The 22,416-nt window shown below is 41.9% G+C and overlaps 1 protein-coding gene across 2 annotated transcripts in view; it reads left to right on the top strand.

Annotated features, from left to right (window-relative positions):
• Positions 1-10,973: 10,973 nt before the first annotated feature.
• Positions 10,974-22,416, top strand: part of KIAA1549L (KIAA1549 like) — a 155,637-nt gene continuing 144,194 nt past the window's right edge. Inside the window, exon 1 of one of the 2 annotated variants that reach the window (XM_087951028.1) lies at positions 10,974-11,890. In XM_087951028.1, the coding sequence (XP_087807154.1) occupies positions 11,611-11,890 (280 nt within the window). In that variant the 5' untranslated portion in view covers positions 10,974-11,610. The remainder of the gene's footprint in view (positions 11,891-22,416) is intronic. The other variant, XM_026664635.2, reaches the window with a different exon arrangement.

Raw genomic sequence — 22,416 nt, 5'->3', positions numbered from 1 at the left:
ATCAACTTCTGAATCACCTTGGGAATCAACGGGAGGGGAGGGAAGGCGTACAGAAGCCCCGTGGGCCAGGGGCAACGCAGGGCATCATGGTTCTCTGCCCCGTTGTCGGGATATCGAGAGAAGAATCTTGGTGTCTGGGCATTGAGTGGAGATGCGAACAGGTCTACCAGAGGCTGACCGAATATCGCTGCTGCCTCCCTGAACAGTGAGGGGTGCAGGCGCCATTCCGATTGATCCAGAGTGGCCCTGCTCAGCCATTCTGCTTGGAAATTTGAGGCCCCTGAGATGTGTTCCGCCCTGATGGATAAGAGATTTACCTCTGCCCACCGACAGAGCCGTTCGGCCTCCCTCATGAGGCGGATGGAATGAGTGCCCCCTTGACGGTTGATGTGAGCCTTGTAGTGTTGTCTGTCAAGACTAGTATGTGGCGCCCTCGCACCTGAGGGAGAAAGGCGCGCAAGGCCAGGTATACTGCGTGAAGCTCCAGCCAGTTGATGCTGCAGCGCCGCTTGGTTGCTGACCAAGTTCCTTGAGCTGAAAGAGACTGCATGTGGGGCCCCCATCCGGAGAGGCTGGCGTCTGTCGTGAGAGTGACCCTTTGGGGCTCCTTGAAGAGATGACCTTTGTTGGTAGTGGGTCTGGTCCACCAGAGGAGGGAGGCGAGAACCCTTGGAGGAACTTTCACCACGAGACCTGAATTGCTCCTTCCGGAACGCTGATAAGGCAGGAGGAACCATTGCAGGGATCTAGAATGTAAGCGAGCCCAGGGAACAATAGATATGCATGAAACTAATTTCCCAAGTAACTTGGATAAGTCCAGTAAAGAGGCCTTTCTAACCCGCCTAATAGCCCTGATAGCTTTTTGGATACTGCTGAATCTTTATTGGGAAAGGAAGACCCTCTCTTCAACTGAATCAACCACTGCCCCTAAGTGAGCTATTCGGGTAGAAGGGCTAAGCTGGCTCTTCTCCCAGTTTACGAGGAAGCCATGAGCCTGAAGCACCGAGAGGGTGGTCTTAGTGTCACTCTCGGCTTGATGTCGGGTAGGGGATAGTATGAGAATGTCATCAAGATAGCAGTGAATGCGGATAGGGAAGTGTCTGAGGTGAGCCGCCAGAGCTGCCAACACCTTGGTGAAGGTCCTCGGGGCCGAAACGAGACCAAAGGGAAGGGCCACGTATTGAAAATGTTGATGGTTGTAGCAAAATCTCAAATATTTGAAACACGAGGGGTGGATGGGGATATGGAGGTATGCCTCAGAGAGGTCAATGGATGTGAGCCAGTCTCCCTTCCTGGTGCCTTTTAAGATAGACTGAAGTGTATGCATTTTGAATTTATGATGGGCAATGTAGCGATTGAGCCTCTTCAGATCTAAGATGGGTCTCCAACCCCCGGAGTGCTTAGGAACCAAGAAGAGGAGGGAATAAAAAACCCCTCCCCGCTGTGAAGGTGGCACGGGCTGGATGGCCTTGATATCAGAAAGATGTTTGATAGCGGCTTCTATGAGAGCCCGCTTAGTCGGGTCTCTTGAAAGGGGAGAAACCATGAAGTGTTCCGGAGGAGAAGACTGAAACTGAAGGGAGAGACCAAATCTCACAGTGTTCCTAACCCAAGCATCCGAAGTGGAAGATTCCCACTGATCGGCAAAATACTTGAGGCGCCCGCCAATGGGATAAGTGGCTGAAGGCCTATCTGGGATGGCGGGACGCTTTATTCCCTGCACCCCGGAAGGGCCTCCTGTAGCTGCCCCCCTTCTGTTCCTGTCTCCCGAGTCGCTCTGGTCCTGATAGGCCGGCCGAAAGGTCGGGGAACTCTGGTACCTAGGGGTGAAGGATGGTTGGAAGGAGGTGTGAAATGAGCCCCTCCGAAAGGGCTGGGGCCCTCTGGACGCTTGCCTGCGAAAAAGTGATGGGAGGAACTTCTTCTTATTCCGGCTCTCCATCAACAATGGCTCCAGTGCCGGACCAAACAATTTGCCCCCCGATATGGGAGCTGAGGCCAATTTAGTTTTATTCTTAATGTCGGCCTGCCAGTGTCTAAGCGAAAGCAGCCTTCGGGCAGTAACGTGCGAGGAGATGGCCCGAGAAGAAAATTTTACAGAATGAAAGGTTGCATCGGCCGCAAATTCCACTGCAGCCGTGAGTTTGGCAATGTCCTGATGGGCCCTGGTGTTTGACGGGGGGACATGCTGTTTCAACTGTCTGAGCCACCTGATGGAAGATCGGGTGAAAAATGACGCGGCTGTGGCAGACCGAATGGCCCAAGCATCCGCCTGGTGCACCCGCCGTAGCGCCATCTCTGCCCGCTTGTCCTCTGGCTTCAGCGCCTCCAGAGCGTCAGTGGGATTAGAGGATGATGCTAGCCTCACTATGGGGTCGTCCACTTCAGGAGTGTATAACATGCCAGAGAATTCCGGGTCGAGATTAAACAATCTCTTGTCCTGGCTGGAAGGGGCGGGAGGGGCCCCCGAAGAGGCCAATTGCCTCGCGACCAGGTCAGAAAAGATTGGAGGGGTAGGAATGACCTTGGTTTCGACAACCGGCTGTCTGAATATAGAATCTTCTGGGGCCCCCGGGGTCGCTGGAGATGGTTCAGAGGGGGACTGGGAAGTCAGGCCCGAAATATTTCTTGCCTTAAATAGCAAGGACTTAAAACAAATGAGGCTTAAAGAGGCCTACGAATACAGGTTGGTCAGGTGGAATGCCCTCGTCCTCTGACATTTCTCCCTCCATAGGGTCTACCTTGAAAAAGGGTTCGGAATATTGTAGGGACCCCCTATCTGATCCTTCCTCTTCCCTGAAGGGTTCAAAGCCAATTTCCTCCTCTTCCTGAGCCTCCTCCCCTTCCAGGAAGGGAGCCTCCATTTGGGAAGGTACCTGACCATGTTGCGATGCCAGTCTGGAGAGGGATCTTCCGGACATAGATTCGACCTCGGGTGCCATCACTTGGGAACCTGGTCTGGACAGCTGCTGTATACCTTCTGCTATTCCTTGACGGATAGCCAACTGCATCCACTCTCTAATATTGTCCGGAACGATGGTTGTGGATGGGTCTTCTGGGCGTAGGCCCGCAGCAGTTGGTGTGAACGTCACTTCAGGTGCTCGAGAGGCCTGGCGGTTCCGGGCAGGTGAGCTGCACCTGGAAGGAGAAGGCTGTTCTGGCAGGGAGGGGGCGGGTAGAGCAGGGGTTACAGAAAGCGAGTCTTTGGACCGTTTGTCAAACTCCTTCTCCAAGGCCTTATGGCGCCTTAGGGCATCCATCTGAGAGGCCTTGGATGAGTCCTTGTCCCGTTTGCGCAAATAGTGCGTCTTTGATTTAGCCTTCAATGAAGGACGGCTGGGATTGTCCTCTGCCATGATATCAAAAAGGATATTATATCACAAAAAGGCGGTTGGCACGCCTGGGAGTTCGACCTACAACGCAGGCCGGTTGTCCTAAAGTTGGGCCGCGTCCCCCTTTTGGAAAAAATTTTTTTGTTTTATTCTATTTATTTATCTATCTATCTATATATTTATTTATAATCTTTTTTTTTTTTGAGGGTGGAACCCAAAGGTGCCAATCGAATTCAAAGAAAAAGAATAATAATAATAGGCTGTTGTATCTTATTCTTATTCAAATAATAAAAAGAAAAACAAAAATTTATGAATAGACTCTAACCATCCAATAGGCCAAATGAACGCTGAGGCCAGGAAAAATAAATATCAACAAAGCCAAAAAAACAACAAGCAAGGGCCTCCTGAGGCAGCTTCCCAAAAAAAATGGGAAGTAGGTGCCTGCGCCTCTGAGCGAGCTGCGGAAAAAAAGCCAACTAAAATTGAAAAGAGGGGGCAACAGGTCACAGAGCCACACTACCTTCCAAAAGCCTAGGCTCCACACGGCCTGCCGGTCCCGCTATGGGCCTGCACTAACTTTGCAGCACGATCGGAGAAATACAGAAAAAGAAAAAATCAAATTCAAATCAAAATCAAAATGGCGGCCGGCCACGAGGCGCGCCCAAAATGGCTGCCGGCCCCAGCGTGAATAGCTCAGAGATGACATAAGCCCTTTAAAGATAAAAGGCCAGCCGGAAAGCAGGCGAAATTAAGGGGCTGCAGAAGAAGGCTCTCCTTCTTCCAAGGCGTTCGTGGGGGGAAGGCGCAATGGAGCGCTATTTATAGCGCAAGCAGAAGCCGCTGCTTAGATGCAGCACGGCTTGAAAAACAACAGAGAAAAGGGGAGGGGGGATGGGGGGCAAAAAGGCTCCAAATCCCCCTATCTCCCCCTTAAAGGGCGAAAAAATCGCTCCTTAACTAAATTTGGGACAAAACTAAATGCACAGGGATCAAGGAGAAAGGAGATATCAAACCTGAATGTGTAAATAGAAGAAAAAAACCTGGATCGGCCAAGGAGTAAACGTTCAAGCTGCCTGTCTCTAGCGAGGCTGAGCTAAAACTGGGGAACGCATGGAGGAGTCACGTGGAGGAGGAGGAGCGTTCCTCAATTATAGCTCAGCCTGTAAGAGTGAAGACTGGAGCACCTCACACTATCTGGATGCTCGCAGCAGCTCTACGGAGAAAGTGGCAATGCCTTTTAAATTGGATTGCACCTGTGTGGCCTCTCCCCACATGCGGTTTCTGGGGACTCCCTGATTTTGAGGTGCTCTGGAAGATGAAATAACAGAAAGGATGCTTGAAAAAGAAAGATGTTTATTACTGTGATGTAGCTTTTTCCTGGAGGACAATAACATAATTTGCTGTGCCAATCAATCTTCCAGAAATATATGAGAAAAAGAGCAGGCATCTTTCCAAGAGATCCAGTATCAAATAACAGATTAAATCCCAGATTTCTTGGTTAAATCAGCAGTCATCGTATTTGGTGTCTCAAGCCATATTTCAGATGGCGGTAAGGATGAAGTTTTCTAAAGTATGCAAAAGTTATTAAATGAAATGAAATAAATATGGCCCAATGGGGGGATGGAGCCTACAGGTTTTATACTATTTCTGTGCCCAAAGGTGAGTAAAAGCTAAACAGCCTAGGTATCAAAACAAGCCAAACCAGGTCAAGTCCTTTTGTTCTGACCTCCCAAACACGACAAGCCCTTTGTAGTTAATGAAACATACTCTATTAGGAGCACCAGCAGCCGCTCTCTCACAACAGGCTACAAAGTCTCTAAGTCCTGTGGAAAGTAACGCACGCTCCCTTTCCCCCTGAACTGGCCCAACACACCAGGAGTCTCTATCTTCCCACACTTGCAAAGGAAGTCCTGGAAGGTGCACTCGCTTTCTTCCAGCAGCAGAGACACACACAACACGCTCAGAAGGCACTGCAGGTTCCAAGAAGAATTCTGATAATTTCCAGACAGGATTCAGAAGTGCCAGGCTATCAGTGGCAGACCAGCAGGGAAATGAATACATATCTGCCATACTTATTCATCTCCACCCCGCTGCCTTCGATCCCAAGAGCTAGAGTGGGGCTTCGCTAGCAGCAGTGACTCTTCCGTCTCAAGGACCGTCCCATAGATTTCTACTGCTCTCCTCTGCCTGCTGTGCATTCGTGGGTCAGGCACAGGACCCAGCTGTTCCTCTTCCTCATCAGCCACTTCCAGACCTGGGAGCTGTTGAATCTCCATCTGACGGCTGATGGACATCCCAGGCTCTGCCTCTGTCTCTATCTCTGACAGCTCCATTCCCTCTTCTCCCTCAAAGGTCTCAGATTGCCTTGATGGCTCCCATGCTGCCTTATCTGATTTGGCTGCTGAAGGGGCTGGCGGCCGACAGGCCACAAGACCTCTCTTTTCTCTGTCAGATACTACACAGAAAACATACACAGTTCAAATATAGTTTCTGCCTCTCCAGTTTTATTATTTCCAAATGTATTCCACATAAGTTGTTCTTAGATAAGTGTTCCCCAAGCTCAGAATTCTCTTTTCTTCTTCCTTCCCTTCTTTCTCTTGCTTTTCTAGAAACATCCTAAAATGTTTGAATGTGTTTTAGTCTCAAAGCATCACATTTTATTGCCTTCAGAAAAGTCCTATATGACTTTTCATATTAGCTCTTACCCACAGTGCAAGTAAGACTAGGCAACATTTTTTTCTGCTGTGTCCTCATAATCATCTGTTTCACAACTGATACGTCTTACCTCATACTCAGCTCTATTGGGATTAAAGATAAATATTCATCATCATTTTGACATATTTCAATGGCAGCAACAAGCTAGGTACAGTCTGCTAGGTTTTGTCACCTTCTTTGGGAGATAACATTACATTTTTAAAAAACTGGAAATATTGCTAAATATAGGATGCACCAAATTCTGTATTCCAAATTTGTCGTATATTCAAATTTATTTTTTTAATTTTATAATTTTTATAATAGTATATTGTCAGTTTACTTAAGGCTTTTCAGAGTTTCAGAGGCGGCAAGAGCACTGCTACATAAAGCAATGTAGATGACCAGTGCTTTGATTGTATTTTCATCTAGTCTTTTTAGGAAATTGTATTCTGAAAAAAAAAAAACCTGAAATATTTTAAATGTATCATTACTTGATTAAGCATAATGATTCCTTTATGAGCAGATATCTCCACCCCACAAAGTATTATCACCAATCTTAAAATAAGAATTGGCCCATGTTCATATTTTTCTTTAAAGGAAAAATCAAGTTTAAACATCCTATTGAAAAAGGCTCAAATATTCCTTCATTGCTGAAAATAAACCAAATTCTGACTACAGTTAGAACCAAGAACCAAGGTGGCAAGGTGCTAAATAATATCCCTCATTTACTGTGAGGTTGACAGCTAACTCCCAATGGTATTGTTTAACTGAGAAAAATTAAAAGCATTACCTTTAAAATGACATAACTTTAATAAGGAGGTCCTGAATAATTTAACTGCTACCATAATCTGTTTAAAATATTTATGTGAAAGCTATATAAATATGTATTGCTTTCAAGTGTCTATCAGTGTTGTTGCAAAATTCATTTTTACAACATTACTACTTTCCCGTGTTTAAGGATATTTTCATCCATCAAAAAGTAATCTCTTTCATCTGGGTGATACTGCTTGCAGTGTTCTTAACCACTAAATTGGATTTATGATTTTACCTCGTTGCAAAAGTTACAAAGGAGAATTCAATCATTTTCCAGGTTTTTCTTCTTTTTCCTAATACATATGTTTCTTTTTAAAAAATCTACGTCTAAAGCATGGAAGGTTGTTCCAAAAGGCAGGAGCCCCAAGTCTAGGAGGAGTTCCAAGCTGTTTGCTAGCTCTGTCCAGGGAAATATTATCGAAGATAAAATACAACACATCACCAGATCTTTGGCAAAACCCCAAAGCTACTCTGTCTTGCTCGGGTTGATTCAGAGCTAGCTGAATGGCACTGTCTGCCCAGCCAGGGGTAGAAAAACATGACTGGGGTATCATCAAGATTACAGGTAATAATGCACCCTGTGCCATTAAATGACATCACCTAGTGATTTCTTGTGTAAATTAAAGAGGAGTGGCTAGAAGCAATAGACTTTTCCCTCTCAATACTGTTGAGGTATAGAGCAGGGCTGTCAAACTCCCAGCCCATGGACCGGATGCATCACACACTGGCCATGCCCATGCCAGGTTTAGCAAAGGGGAAAAAAGTCCTGATACGTCACGTGATGCCACCGTGATGCGAGTTTGACACTCCTGGTGTAGAGGAAGAAGTAGAATCACTGCAAAACAGTGTCCCACATTCTCAACCTCCAGATGGGTTGCAACATCTCCACCCCGAGCTATCCCGAGCTAATTATCCACATGTGACCACACTTTCTCAGTACTGGAACATGGTCTGAACCCTGGCTGGAAAGAGTCCAGAGAATCTACTTCTTGCAGGGGCCTTTTGAAGTTAAGCTTTTCAATAATTTCTCTAGAAACAGATTGAAAACTGTAAAAAAAGTTACCCAACGGTGTCTGATCCAAGGATAGTGTATTGAGAAGGAATGTAATACGACTTCAGCAATAGAGTGGTCAATGTCTGGAATACTCTATCCGACTCTGTAGTTTCTTCCCCAAACCCCAAAAACTTTAACCTTAGACTGTCTACTATTGACCTCACCCCTTTCCTAAGAGGTCTGTAAGGGGCGTGCATAAGCGCACCAACGTGCCTACCGTCCTCTGTCCTATTGTTTCTCTTATTCTTTTTTTTTTCTTATATGTACCCATTTCATGTATTCACAACTATGTATACACTTATACTTATTATCTTGTAAACAATTGGCAAATAAAATAAATAAAATAAAAATAAATAAATATCCCTTAAGGCAGTGGTCCCCAACCTTTTTTGTACCAGGGACCAGTTTCAAGCACAAACACTTTTTCAAGGACCGGGGGGGAATCGAGTTTGGTGGTTTGCTTGCAGACGTTTCATTACCTGACTAGGTAACATCTGATGTTGTTACCTAGTCGGGTAATAAAACGTCTGCCAGCAAACCACCAAGTTCAGGAGCGCCTCGGCCCTGCCTCCCTCAGCCCCATCCCTCAGGTGTCTCCCTCCCTCCCTCAGGTGTCTGCCTCGTTCCTCTCTCAGTCGCTCTCTTGCTGCTCCACCAGCCCAGGAAGAAACTGCTTCAAAGAAGCCGGGGGTGTGGCTTTTCCTGTGCCGCAGCTCCTCCGAAGCGCCTGTTTACCCCCACCCGCCTGCCCGCATGCGGTTCAACCCAGTGCTCCGTTCTGCCTGCCTGCCTTCGTTTCGGAGCAGCTTCAGCTGATAAAAAGAGGCGAATAGTTATTCTCAGCCGAAGCTGCTCCCAAACAACCAGACAGGCAGGCAGGCAGGCAGAAACGGAGCACTGAATTGAAGCGCGCCAGGCGGGCGGGGTGGGGGTAAACGGGCGCTCGGAGGAGCTGCGGCAACAGGAAAAGCCACCCCCGGCTTCTTTGAAGCAGTTTCTTCCTGGGCTGGTGGAGCAGCGAGAGAGCGACTGAGAGAGGAACGAGGCGGGAGGAAACCGAAGCCGCTGAGCCGGAGAGCAGGACAGGCTTCGGTTGCTTCCTCCCTCCCCTTCTTTCATTTGTGTCCTTGATCCCCGATCCCAGCAGCATTCACCGAAGGCGAAGAAAGCCGCCATTTTTTATTATTTTCTTTGCGGCCCGGTACAGAGTGCTCCACGGACCGGGACCGGTCCGCGGCCCGGTGGTTGAGGACCCCTGCCTTAAGGCAAGTAGCACTACCCTCTTCCACAACGAGGCATCAATCATCATTTGGAGCCAAACAAATGTTAACTCCCAGGTGTCTAATCCAGAACAGAGATTCTAAACTCACAGCAGTGATCCTCAGGATTAACTAATTTAAACTTTCCAGATAATTCAGATCTCAAGCACTTCCAAAAACTTGCCCAAATGCCAAGAATATGTCTCACGACAGTTCTTCGAAGTGACTTCCTTACCCAGAAGAGACCTGGTTAATTGAAACAGAGCTGCTGGCCAGCCATCTGCAGATGCAGTAAGAGTGGAAATGTAAGCTTGCTTTGCTGCTCTTAACACAGAGTAAACCCTAATAAAGATACACTGATGCCCAATGACTTCATCCTTCACATATCACCAGTGGTGCTTTAGGTATCTCTTGCTTCATCTCTTGAAGCTGCTAGGTGAACTAAGAAGCTCTACAGGATTCATGACCTCAGAATTTCATAGAGGCACAATCTGGTTCATGATCTGTCCATGTTAAGGTATTAATATCACTCAATCCCAGATCATCACACCACAGCCCCAAGACAAGAACTAGGTCTAAGGTGTGTGATCTGTGTTCTGGATCTTTAACAAGTTGGACTATGTCCATGGTTATTACCACAATGGCCACAAACACCTGATCTTCTAAGCCCACCAGATATTCTCAGATATAAATGGTCATTTCTCACCCCTCATCTGGAATTGTGGCTAGTGCTGTACCTGAAACTCAGGTACAGAAAACACATTTCCAAGTGGGGAACACTCCATGTCCACCAAGTTTCAGTGCTGCATGTCAGGCCAGTCCTCTCATTCATGGTCAAATTGTGAATGAAATAAGGTTGAAGAATAAAACTTAAATTAATAATGAAAAGGAAATCATAAACACTGCAGAAATTTTTAAAAATGAAGACTGCATGGTTGATTCAATTGGACATAATATTAAGACATGGCTTGCTTGTGAAGTAATTATGTAACTTATTTAATCTATATGAAGACTGCAATTGCATATGACAATTAGAAAATAAGTATGAATGTTCAAAATAAAATGTATTATGCATTTGCTGAATTAGAAAAAGTGTAAGATAAAATTTGTCTTGTGCAAATATGAAGGTTGGTTGCTGTGAAAAAAAGTACTGAATATGATGGAAATTGAATATGAGAATATTTTAAATAGATAATAGAATTTAAGCATTAGAATAACCAAAATAGTTAACAAACACTTCAATAAGCCATGTGACACCTACTTAGCAGGTTAATGCATTTGTACATCAAAATATCTGGAATGCTTGTGCAGATATTACTATTACTTGCCTGTTGGTTGGGGATGTAGATGCATATATATAATTTTGCATGCAGTGGTTGCTAAGATCTAAGATGTTGCATAAGAATTCAAATCATCTGCAGCAAATATTAGATTTTGTAATGCATATGGAGCGACCGCTTGCAAGTTATATACACTTCAGTACTAGTGAATTTATGTACCTTGGTAGAATGTTTTCAAAAGTGGGGAAAAAAGATGGAGAAATGCAAAGATGTGGAAATGCTGATTAATTAACCCTGAATCGATGTGGTTTTAATACAGTAACGAGGGACCAGTAAAAGTCTACGGAGATGATTTCTCCTATCTTGGCGTTTTCATTTCTTTGAGTCACTCTGCGTTCCTCCTTTGCGTGACATTGCTTGCTCTGAAAAGCAACAGCACGAATCGGTCGGTATATAAATATGGCTTCTGTGAAGGATTCCTTTCCTGAGACCTATATGACCTCCACTAGGCCACACGGCACAATACTCATTTTTTAAAAGTTGGAGCGACGAATGACAAGCCGAACCAATGGTTCGGAGGAGGCGGCTTTTAGAAAAAAGGGCTTTTGGCACGGCCAGCTTGCTTTTACTAATTCGCGGCTCGAAAGAGAGAGAGAGAGAGAAGAATTAGGGGCGCCCGAGCCTCCATCGGGATCGAAGAGGCCTCTGGGATCACGCCGAGGTACCCGCGCCCGAAACTTCTCCCCCGGTGAGGCCTCGAGAGCCCAGAAGAGGTCCCCCTCGGCTTGGGAGCGCCGCCATCTCCTGCGACTCCAGAGCAAAGGAGGGGCGGAGGGTTTGCTACGTGATTCTTTTGTCGATGAAGCGCCGCTTATCGCTACTCCCGTCCGTTCGGCATCCGTTACCAGCCCGAGGCGTCCCCTCCACCCCCTCTCCCCGCGACCAGAGTTAGGGCGGGAAGGGCCTGGCGGCGGGCGGCTTGCTGCACCGGGAGGCTCTCACGGCAGCCTCCCCACACCTGCTGCTGTTGAAGGCAAAGGACGGCTCGCCTCTTGCTCCTGCCTTGCCCTGCCTGGCCTGGCGGAGGCGCGCGGCTATGGGAACCCGCGCACCGTGACAGGAGACCCAGGCAGGCGCCGGACCCTCGACGGGAATGTGCAAGCCGAGCCGGCCCACCAATGGCTCTCGGGGACGAGGCGGTGGCGGCGGCGGTAGGCGCCGCCGCGAAGTGCGAGCCTCCTGAATGCCTGCAGGGAGTCCTTGCAGCGAGCATCTCGAGGGCTTGGGCGGCCGGCGCTGGCTGTAGTCTACCGATGCTCTCGCCGCTGCCGCCACCCCCGCCATGCCCTGATCGGAAGAGCACCGAGCCCGGCCCGGCCGCCAGAGGATCCCTTTTTAAGGCTGTCATGCTGCTTGGCGTGCTTTTAGTCCTTTGCCAGCGGGTCCAAGCGGAGCGAGGTAAGAAACGCGCCTGCAGAGCCTGGTGGGTCAATCAGGGAGCGGGAGGCGGGAAGCAAGTCTTCAGTGATGGATAGCTCAGTGGTTGGTGATGGTCGTTTGGCTACAAGCCGCTAGATGCAGTTATTGTTGCCCGAGCACTTCCTCGTCTCGGAATATGCTGCCATTGTCTAATGAGTAACGGGGTTTGCATGAAGCTTTGCGCCGGCTTGTAAGGATGATCGGCTATCTGCTATCAGATACTCCTTTTTTAAGCATGGAAGGAGTCTTTTCCATGTAGCGCATAGGGGCCATATTCTTCCATTTCCCGTTTTGCTTCTGTTACCTTAGCAGAAGTTAACCTCTGTCTATAGAACAGCTGCACTTTATTTCAAGATCCAAACCCTTATTTGTGTGGCCGTGGAGTACGTGCTTGGTTTTGGGAATGCTCCAGAAGGCTTTTAATATTTTTAAATCACATAGATTGTTCCCCCCCCCCCCTTTCTCTCTCTCTCTCTCTCTCTCTCTCTCTCTCTATGCATAACATGACGTTACTTTTCAGTAGGCGTTGGGGATTGTGTTTGTAAAGTTACCGACGGTGTAAGGAGTGCTCTGTGATCTCTCCTTCTAGTTCTGTTCCTTACCTGTTTTATTTTGCAGAGAAAAAGGCTGAAAAAGAAGATTGTAATTGTTACCTGAATTTGTTTTTGTGATTTGTTTTATCAAAAGGGAAAAAGATTCCTCTGTGTTTATTATTTTTGAAAACCATTCCTATGCAGTATTGTGTTTTTAAAGTAGTAACAAACAACGCAGAGATTCAAATCAGATTGCAGGGCATGTAACCACAGACTTTTTTTTGATAAACATGCTTGGGTGACACAATTACCATGAAATATTTCAGCAATGTATTCATCTACTAGGGTTGTGGTATAGTGCAGCTCCCAAACTGTGGAATCTGAGGAGGATAAGGACTTAAAACTATTTGATTGGATAAAAAATTGTAAATTTTAGTCCAGTTTAGGCAAAACGCATCAAGTTTTGGAAGTGTTAAACTTCTGTTCAGTTTCAAGAGCACCTAATCATGCTTAAGAGGGGCTGCTGTTGAAAAGAACCTACTAAACAGTATTGGAACTAGTTTCATGGGGATTAAATTTTTATTCAAATCATTGTTATTAGTAATAATAGTTTCTTATTGTTTGCCTCATGTTTTACAAACTTTTCCATCTCTGTGTTTCTAATAGAGGTTATCAGGAATTATAGAGAGTTAGAAATTGTTGGTGAAGTTTGTGACTTTCTTTTCTTTTGAGGTTTTATTAATTGAAATTCTTGTTCTAACCGACCATTGGATGTGGTAGATGTTTTTGTACATTGACTGGCAGTTCTCTACTTCAAGTTCATTGGACCATTTTGTGTCATGGCTTCCTTTGATTGTTTTGCTCATTGCCGCTCCCAAGTAATGACATGGATTCTCCGTACTTAAATCAGACAAAAATCACTGAGACATCTCATCGTGCATAGTAGTTCCATTTTAAGTTCTTGTTCTTATTCTCTTAGACTGCAGACTTTATTTTTCTCAGGATACTGTTTAATTAATGTACTGTTATGTAAGAATTTTTAAAGAAAATTCCTAATGAAATTCAAATGTGGTATTATATGTTATCTTCAACATCATTGATCTAAGAACTGGGTAGATTATCTCCAAATTATGTGCTTACTTTCAGATCCAGTAATTTTCTACTTATGAAAAATGCTTTGATTCATAAATAGTTATATTTATATAAACCTGTTTGTATAATATATGTAAAGTAGACTTGCATTAGTTTGTATCAATAATTCTTCTTTGTGAGCAATATCCAATAATCTTGTAAAGACAGCTCCAGACCTGTTACCTGGCTGGTATGTAGTTAGTTTTCATAATATAATGGAATAGTGCAGATTGTTAATTGGGTCAGAGATAGTATAAAGTATGTTAGAGTTTGCATGAAAAAGTAGATATGAATTCCAGGTATCTTGGTGTAACTACCATATATCATTCTCTGCATAGTTACATGCGTGAAATCTCTGAGAATTTATGTTTAGATCTAGTAGCGTCATATGTTTATTTATGTGATAGAGGAGCAGATACATGTGGTGACAGTTCCCTTTCTGTTCTCTCTCTGTGTAATATATAGATTATTTTCCACAATTTTCACTCTGTACTTACAGATGATTTCATATGAGAGAAATAGAAATTAAAACTTGTTTAAGTGTAAGTAATACCACATTAAAAAAAGGTTACATATATCTTAGTAGAAAATTCCAAAATATGAACGAAATAGACAGGAATAAATACATGTGTTGTATATTGCATAAAATTTTATATCTTTATATTAATGAAATGTCTTTACCTGGAAATACAGGTGAATATTGTGTGGCTATTTGACTTATTCTCAATATTTAAACTGTATTATACTATAATATATAATATATAAAATTGGATGCATTATTTTTCTCAACCATAATTACTTTCACTTCATCATTTCATCAAATATTATTGATTTATGCATATTATAAAATCAGTGTATATTTTTCTCTCATTCTCATTTTTGTATCTACCTACCTACCTACCTACCTACCTACCTACCTACCTATCATTTGCCTGTTTGATTTCAAAAGCTGCCCATCTGCCCATGATTGTGGGCAGTTTACAATAAAAATAGATAAAACACATGCAGTAGAGAAAATAAGAACACATGGCAGCCAAGACTCATAAAACAACTATTAACATAACCAGGAGATGGGCTTTATTGCATTCCCAGGGGCCTTGGCTGGGGCATCAAACCAAGGGTTCAGTTCCTTAAGGAAGGTCAACAGGGACAGATTCAGACTGATCTTCCAAAGTGTGATATTCCACAGGACAGGCCTCATGGCAGAAAGTGCTCTCCTTTTGCACTCTACCAGCTGACACTTTTTAACGAGCAATATCCATAGCACTCCTATCTTGAGGGATTGGATAAGATTGGTAGAAATAGATGGGAAAGAAGCCAGGTAACTAATCTGGTCCCAAACCATGAAAGACTTTAAAGGTGACTACCAGCTATTTCTCCTCTTGTATGCAGCCTCTTGACTTTATAATTCTGCTAAGGATCATTTTTCATGCTTTCCGTTAGTGTAACTTCATATACATTGTGTTATTCTGAACAAAATTCTTACTCTGTTCTAAGTGGACTTCACATCTTCCTATACAAGGAACTTACTTAACAATGGTAATTGGGGATGGCAACTCTGTCACTAAGCAATGCAGTCATGAAGTGCAATATCACATGACTTCTCTATTAATTGATCAGGGCAGTTGCAGCAGTCTTAATTGTTGTTAGGTGACTCCTGTGTGGTTGCAGGAATCATGCGACACAGTCTCACAGTCTTGTGATCGTTGAACCTTCTCCAGGCTTCCCCTTTTATTTTACTTATTGCAGTGAAGGTCACAAATGGTGAAGATGTGACGGTGGAATGCTGCAATGTCATAATTGTGAGCTGATTGCCAAGCACAGACACTGAGATGGCCACAACTATGAGAATCTGTTATATGTTCCTCTCATTCACAGTTGAATGAATGGTAATTCAATGAGGACTACCTATCACATTATGTTCATTTTGCTTGCAATTAATCTGTTTTATAGTTTTCATATGGGAGTCATCCTTTCTTTTCTTGCGGTTCTACATTCTTATGGTAATTCTCACTTCTTTTCTGTCACATCCATCCCCCCCTCCCCAGTCGACTGTTGACGTTACTAAAAAGTCCTGTTTGCCTTCATAAATCCAGGAAAATACAGAGTGTAAGCGAGGGCCTCATGTGATTGCAAAATGGAGAGAGGTGTGGAGTCCCAGGCAAAATACTTCTGAAACTACCTGTGATATATCAAATGTATAGAATTCAAATTTTTTCCTTCCCAAAATAATACACCTTTCAAAACGATAGTCGGTGATTTATGCTTACTTGTTTAAGTGGGTCAAGACATTTGTTTCTGGAGAACTTTATGGTTGAAGTAAATAAAAATGATAGATATATTCAACTGAATAGTCTCTTTCTGATCCCTAATTGTCTAAACTTCTCTATGGATTGATACTGGTAATAAACATTTGTTTTTGTTTCAGTGCAAATATAGACTTAGGGAGAACCTTGAATTGTATCCAGTGATATCATTCAGCCAGCAAACTGAACAGTGCCAGCAGATGAATTTTCCTTCCAATCTGCTCCAGGGGATCTGGGGATACTCCGAAGCAGTTTTCAAGGACACATAAATGAGGAGAGGAAAGAAAACTGTTATTGCTTGAAATTTGTTGTGTAATATTGCATCAACATTCTATCTGAGCTTCCCTTTTATCCAAAACTTCAACTTTTTCCCCACAAAGATCTTTTTAAACCTATTAGTTCATTGTGCTTTGTTGGAACCAGGATTTTTTTTAAAATAAAATTTGAAAAACCAATATTATTTTATTGACAGTTTCAGTCATGTACTGTAAATATTTCTAACTGGTCTAGAAATACAATTCTGGAAGTTAGTTTTATGCTATATTTTGAAAATTTTAGTTGCTTTATAATTTGCTAAGGAATACCTTGGTTTCTTGACCAATGTAATATTTTTCTATTTGCATTATGCTAAAATTATTTGATATTGTTATTCTTCAAATCAGCATACCATTTGAAATATCTTTTTTTCACTATAACCTCTTCCATTAACTTCAATTTCCTTGTATTATGCATATATGCTTTCTACTATACTACAGCAGAGACCATTCTCTTGGTATATAATTATTTTATTAGTTTCATATTTCCTTGTTGGATGTTTGCTTTATTGAATAGAAATCTTTTTTTTTTTCAGTTTTCAATGTATAATATATAATAGTAAATTGTTTGATTCAAGTTATTGTTATGGTCACAAATGTCATGAGTTATTGGTAGCATATATGACTAGGATACAGAATATCCTTGGTATTTCCAAGGTAGAATTCAAAGAAAAGTCCTGAAATGCTGTAAAGCTACTGCTAGTCAGCATTTATAATGCAGAATTTAGATGGCTGAATGGCCCGATTCATACATCAAATGGTATTTATAATGGTATTTATAATTTTAGTCCTTGTATCTTCCACTTACAGCATCAGTTAACCCCCAAGACTGCATCACAATTGTGCAGTAGTTCAATATTTAAGAATTTGTCTTTTATTATATAATTTTGGAAAATCCAGTTCTATCAGTACTTTCATACCCACCAATATGAGTTAATTAGAATTTTGTTGCTTAGCAATGCTTGCTTTAATAAGAACTTCTCCAGATGGTAAATTTAATTCATGTTGTCTGCAGCCATATTTTACCCTTTATGCAACTGTTTTGCAGTGCCACATTTAAAAGCAATAGTCTAATATCTACTTCACATGGAGTAGAAGGCTGAAGTGAGATAGATAGATAGATAGATAGATAGAGCAAAGGATTGCATTTTTTATACATCAACTAGGATAAAATACCAAAATGTTGAATTATTGTTTTTTCAGAGTTGATAACTTTAAAAATATTAAACTGCTTTCAGTAATTTTTTTGCAGAGCTGTTTGTAGAAATATTTGCCAACTTTTTAAAAAGGCTAGTATATAATTTGTAAATATTTAAAAATGTAAAACTAAAAAAAATCTCCAAATAAGAGAAAGCTATATCGCATGCTATGAATTATTTCAAACACATCTGATACCTTACACAGGGATAAGAATTCTCAACTGCAGGAGATTGTAATTGCACTCTTGTTAAGCAATGGGTAACATATTTTTAGAAGAGTTGTATTTTCGCCACATTAAAAATGTTATTCTATATGGGGAAAGGGCTATATTTCTCTAATTAGACTATCTGGGCGCTGCATGAAGAAATTGAATAACAATTACTGTACACTATTTACTGTAGTTAAAAGAGAAATTTTTGGAATGTGCTAAAACTTTTTTCAGAATGTTGAACTAGGGAAATTTCAGCGTTCTGAAAGATGGATAAAAGGGACATACAACCTTTTAGCAATACCGTATAAGAAATCTTCCAAGATAAAATACTTATTTCTTTCTGGACAGTACCTGTTACACAGAGTTTTGATCATCAAGCTCTTGGGGAGAAGTAAATCTGAATAAAAGTAATTAGGCAGAGGGTGCTTCACAATTCCAGAATCTTCTATAAGTAATCTCATCTGCTTTGAAATAAAAAAACAACATATATTAAAGAGCAACAGAAATTGACTAAAGTATGTGTTTATCATTCTAGGACTTAAAGTGGAAGATTCTTGGCTTAATTGATTCATTACATAGGCTGCATATTATTAATAATTATTATATAGTCTGTGAAGTCTTCATTGTCATTTGGGACTATAGTTAGATAAGCAGTTTTGATATGCTAGGAGATATTTCAGATTTAAAGAGCAGATTTCTTTCATCTTATGTAGGGTGAAACACTATGTAGTGTGGGTAGACTTTTGCTTATTTTCATCTCATTTCTTCTCTGCAGTGTTCTGTATTTTTTCTCAGATTGATTCTAGTTGTTGTTAGTTGCGAAGTCATGTCCGACCTATCATGACCCCCATGGACAACATTCCTCCAGGCCTTCCTGTCCTCTTCCATCCCCCAGAGTCCATTTAAGCTCACGCTGACTGCTTCAGTGACTCTATCCAGCCACCTCATTCTCTGTCGTCCCCCTCTTCTTTAGCCCTCAATCGTTCCCAGCCTTAGGCTCTTCTCCAGTGAGTCCTTCCTTCTCATTAGGTGGCCAAAGTATTCAAGTTTCAACTTCAGGATCTGGCCTTCTACAAGACCGGACTGACCGGTTTGATCGCCTTGCAGTCCAAGAGACTCCCAGGAGTCTTCTCCAGCATCGTAGTTCAAAGACCTCAATTCTTTGACATTCAGCCTTTCTTATGGTCCAACTTTCACAGCCATACATTGCAACTGGGAAAACCATAGCCTCGACTATACGCACTGTTGTTGGCAGGGTGATGTCTCTGCTTTTTAATATGCTGTCTAGATTTGCCATAGATTTTCTCCCCATGAGCAAGCGTCTTTTAATTTGTTGGCTGTAGTCCCCATCTGCGGTGATCTTGGAGCCCAGGAAAATAAAATCTGTCACTACCTCCATTTCTTTCCCATCTATTCTCAGTAGAACTGCTGCGAGCATCCAGAGAGTGGGAGGTGCTCCAGTCTTCACTTCTCACAGGCTGAGCTATAATTGAGGAACGCTCCTCCTTCCTCCACGTGACTCCTCCCTGCGTTCCCCCAGTTTTAGCTCAGCCTTCAAGAAGACAGGCAGCTATTCTTATAGTTCCTTGGCCGTTTCAGGAATTTTGCTTCTCACATATTCAGGTTTGCCTTTCTCCTGTTTCTTCCTTGTCCCTGCGATCATAGTGTGGTCCTAAATTTAGTTAAAGAGTGATTTCGCTCTCAGGAGGGAAATAGGAGTTCGGAGCCTTTTTTTCGCCCCCCCCCACCCCTCCTCCCTTCTCCTCTGCCTCATTCCAAGCGCGCTTTGCCCAGCCGCTTGGCCCTGCGCTTTTTTCTTATCGCGCAATTGCGCCTTCCCCCCTAGAACGCTTTAGAGGAAGGAACGCTTCCTCTCCCAGCCCTTGCCTGTGTTTTCTTTGACTGTCGAAGCTGCGAGATAGGGCTGGTGCGCCTCTGTTTCATTCGCGTTGAGCTGGGCGGCCATTTTGGGCGCGCCTCGTGGCCGGCGCCATTTTGAATTAATTTGCATTAAGATTTTTACTTTAATTTTTTCTTTTGTGCTGTGTGGTTTCGAGGCCCTTAGCAGGACCGTCAGGCCGCGTGGAGCCCCCTGCTCTTTCTGGAGGACACTGTGGTTCCGTGCCCTGTTGTCTCTCCTTATTAGACTTCGTTGGCTTTCTTTTCCTTGCCCACAGCTTGCTCAGAGGCGCAGGCACCTACTTCCCATTGTTGCTAGGAGGCTGCCTAAAGAGGCCTATCTGTTTCTGTTTCTGTTTTTTTGTACATAATTTCTCTGGCCTCAGCGTTCATTTGGTTTATTTGGATTTTAGGATTAGAGATAGTAGATTTTTACTGTTATCTCCTTGTGTTTAATTGACCTTCCTTTCCTTTGGGCCCCGCCCATAATAAAAATAAATAAATAAATAAATAATTATAATAAATACAATTAGTCTAATAGGTAATTTCTGTGTAGATAATATTTTTAGATAGATTTTTTCTTCCCTTTACTGCATAGCGTTCATTAAAAAAAGAAAAAGAAAAATTTTTTTATTCCAAAAGGGGGACGTGACCCAATTTTAGGAAAACCGGCTTGCGTTTGTAGGCCGAACTCAACGTCTGGTGGGGAATCCTGTTTCGGCCAATGATCTTTATTGTATATAATTGAGTTTTGTATAATAGTTAAGGTTAGAGGGTGTTGTTGTCCTCTCGTCTTCGTAAAATTGGGGGAACGCAGGGAGGAGTCACGTGGAGGAAGGAGGAGCGTTCCTCAATTATAGCTCAGCCTGTGAGAAGTGAAGACTGGAGCACCTCCCACTCTCTGGATGCTCTACGCAGTTCCACGAGAAGAGGCGTATCAGGTAAGAACCAACGCCCATTTTCCAGGAATTGAGAGGGCTGGATGCCATGATCTCAGATTGATTCTAGAAGGTTCTGCAATTCTCCAGAGCAGAACTTAGAAGATTTGATGCCTGGGGGGGGGGAACGGACAACTTAATTAGATACCCCATCTCCTTTTTTCTGATGAAAAAAAATCAATTTATAGGAGGGCTTAATTAGATAGTATCTCAACTTTTATTTCCAGAGGGAATAGGCATTCATGAAAAGATAAGCACTTGTATTTGTATATTATGTTATACTGTTTTTTTTGGTGAAATCATATGTGAACAAACTTAGGAAAAAAATGTGAACAAGTTTAGTGTGTATATGTATGTACACAGATGTAACAGTGTTAGGTTTTGCCGCCAGATATGCATGTGTCTTCTATACAGCAGTGAGCAATATTTGATTTAGCTGAAAGAAATGCTCATTGAATCATAGCTATGTGGATTGAAGAAAGTTCTGTGGATTGTTATGCACAATTTGTAATATATATTTGGGCTGTGTGATATTTTGAATTTGGTTCCAAAGAATGCTTTGGCACAGGAATATGATAACATTTATCTATAATTCCTCAAAGCCGCTTTAAGGAAGGGAAAAATATGGCTGCTTGTTTGCTCCCTTTTTTTAAAAAAATAAAAGTTTTATTTAAGTTTTCACAAAACATACAAATACAAATAAAATATTTTTTTTTGAGAACAGCGTGGCCCCGGGTTATTACTTCATACAGACATAAACTTAATACATATCTAACTTATACATTCTAATCCATATCTTATAGCTATTTTTGCAATTTTTTTGATAGCTTTTCCCTTTCTTTACTTCCTATAGTCTTATTTTAAATTATCTCATTCCTTTCTTAATTCAATTACATATCTTTTTCTAATTTATAAAATCTTTCTAATAAATGTTTTTATACTTTCGTCTGTCCTGTTTACAATTTCATATTATCTTTTCTCATAAAACAAATTTTCCCCTGTAATTACTAGACTGGAGTATAACACCTTTGTATATTTTTTCAAATCTTATTTAAAAATTTAAGTTATACCTTTACAGTTATAACATTCATTTTCTAACCTCTATTTTATAACACATACCTATTTTCAATCGAATTCTGCTTGGTACATTCCCTTAAAAATACACACTAAATTCTTAAAAGAAAAAAGTATATATGTATATATATCTGTGTATATATGTATAACAATAGTAAATGGAATAATTATTCTATTCAAGTACAGCTCTGCCATTAATATTAATAACAATCTTTTACATTTCCATATCTTTTAACAAACTACCTAGTAATATCAGTTGTCTTTCACTTTAATCATCTATATTTCATGTTTTACTTATTACTGTCTTTAAATAAAAAAAACCAAACAATAGTTATTAACAGTAGTGAATAAAGTTATTATTCTTATTCAAGTTCATCTTGTCAACTGATAAAAATCTTCCATGTTTCTTTTCATTTATTTAAACCTTCTTTTTAAATCATTGAGGGCCTTATTCTCTTTATAAACAAATATTCCACTACACATCAATAGAAATTTTTCTGTTACTTTAATCATCTAACGTATTTTCTAACCCTTTTCTATTTCTAATATAACAATGCTATCCCATGCACCCTTGCAGAATCCTCTCTTTAAGTTAAGTTTTAACCATTGTCTCTGTGTCTTTTAAATTGGTTTATACCTTTAATTCTTGTACGCTTTTGCTATACCTCTATATCTTGTTTCTGTTCTTTGTAGCTTCTTTTCCTTTCCCTCTTCCCTCTCTTCTTCTCCCTCCCCTTTTTATTCCCTTTTCTATCTGATTCTCCCTTCTGTGATCCTCCCTTCTGCTTCTTTCTGATATTATGATTACTTTTCAAATTACTCTTTTTTTGGTTGTTGCTTCAGTGCTTAAGTTTTTAACTCCCTTTCCTCCCTTTCCATTTTTTACCCCACTTAAAATT

This window comes from Notechis scutatus, chromosome 1, assembly GCF_049901735.1.
Source record: "Notechis scutatus isolate UNSWTSFEM ecotype Mainland chromosome 1, rNotScu1.2, whole genome shotgun sequence".
Classification (NCBI taxonomy): domain Eukaryota; kingdom Metazoa; phylum Chordata; class Lepidosauria; order Squamata; family Elapidae; genus Notechis; species Notechis scutatus.
This window is presented reverse-complemented; position numbering and strand designations above follow the sequence as displayed.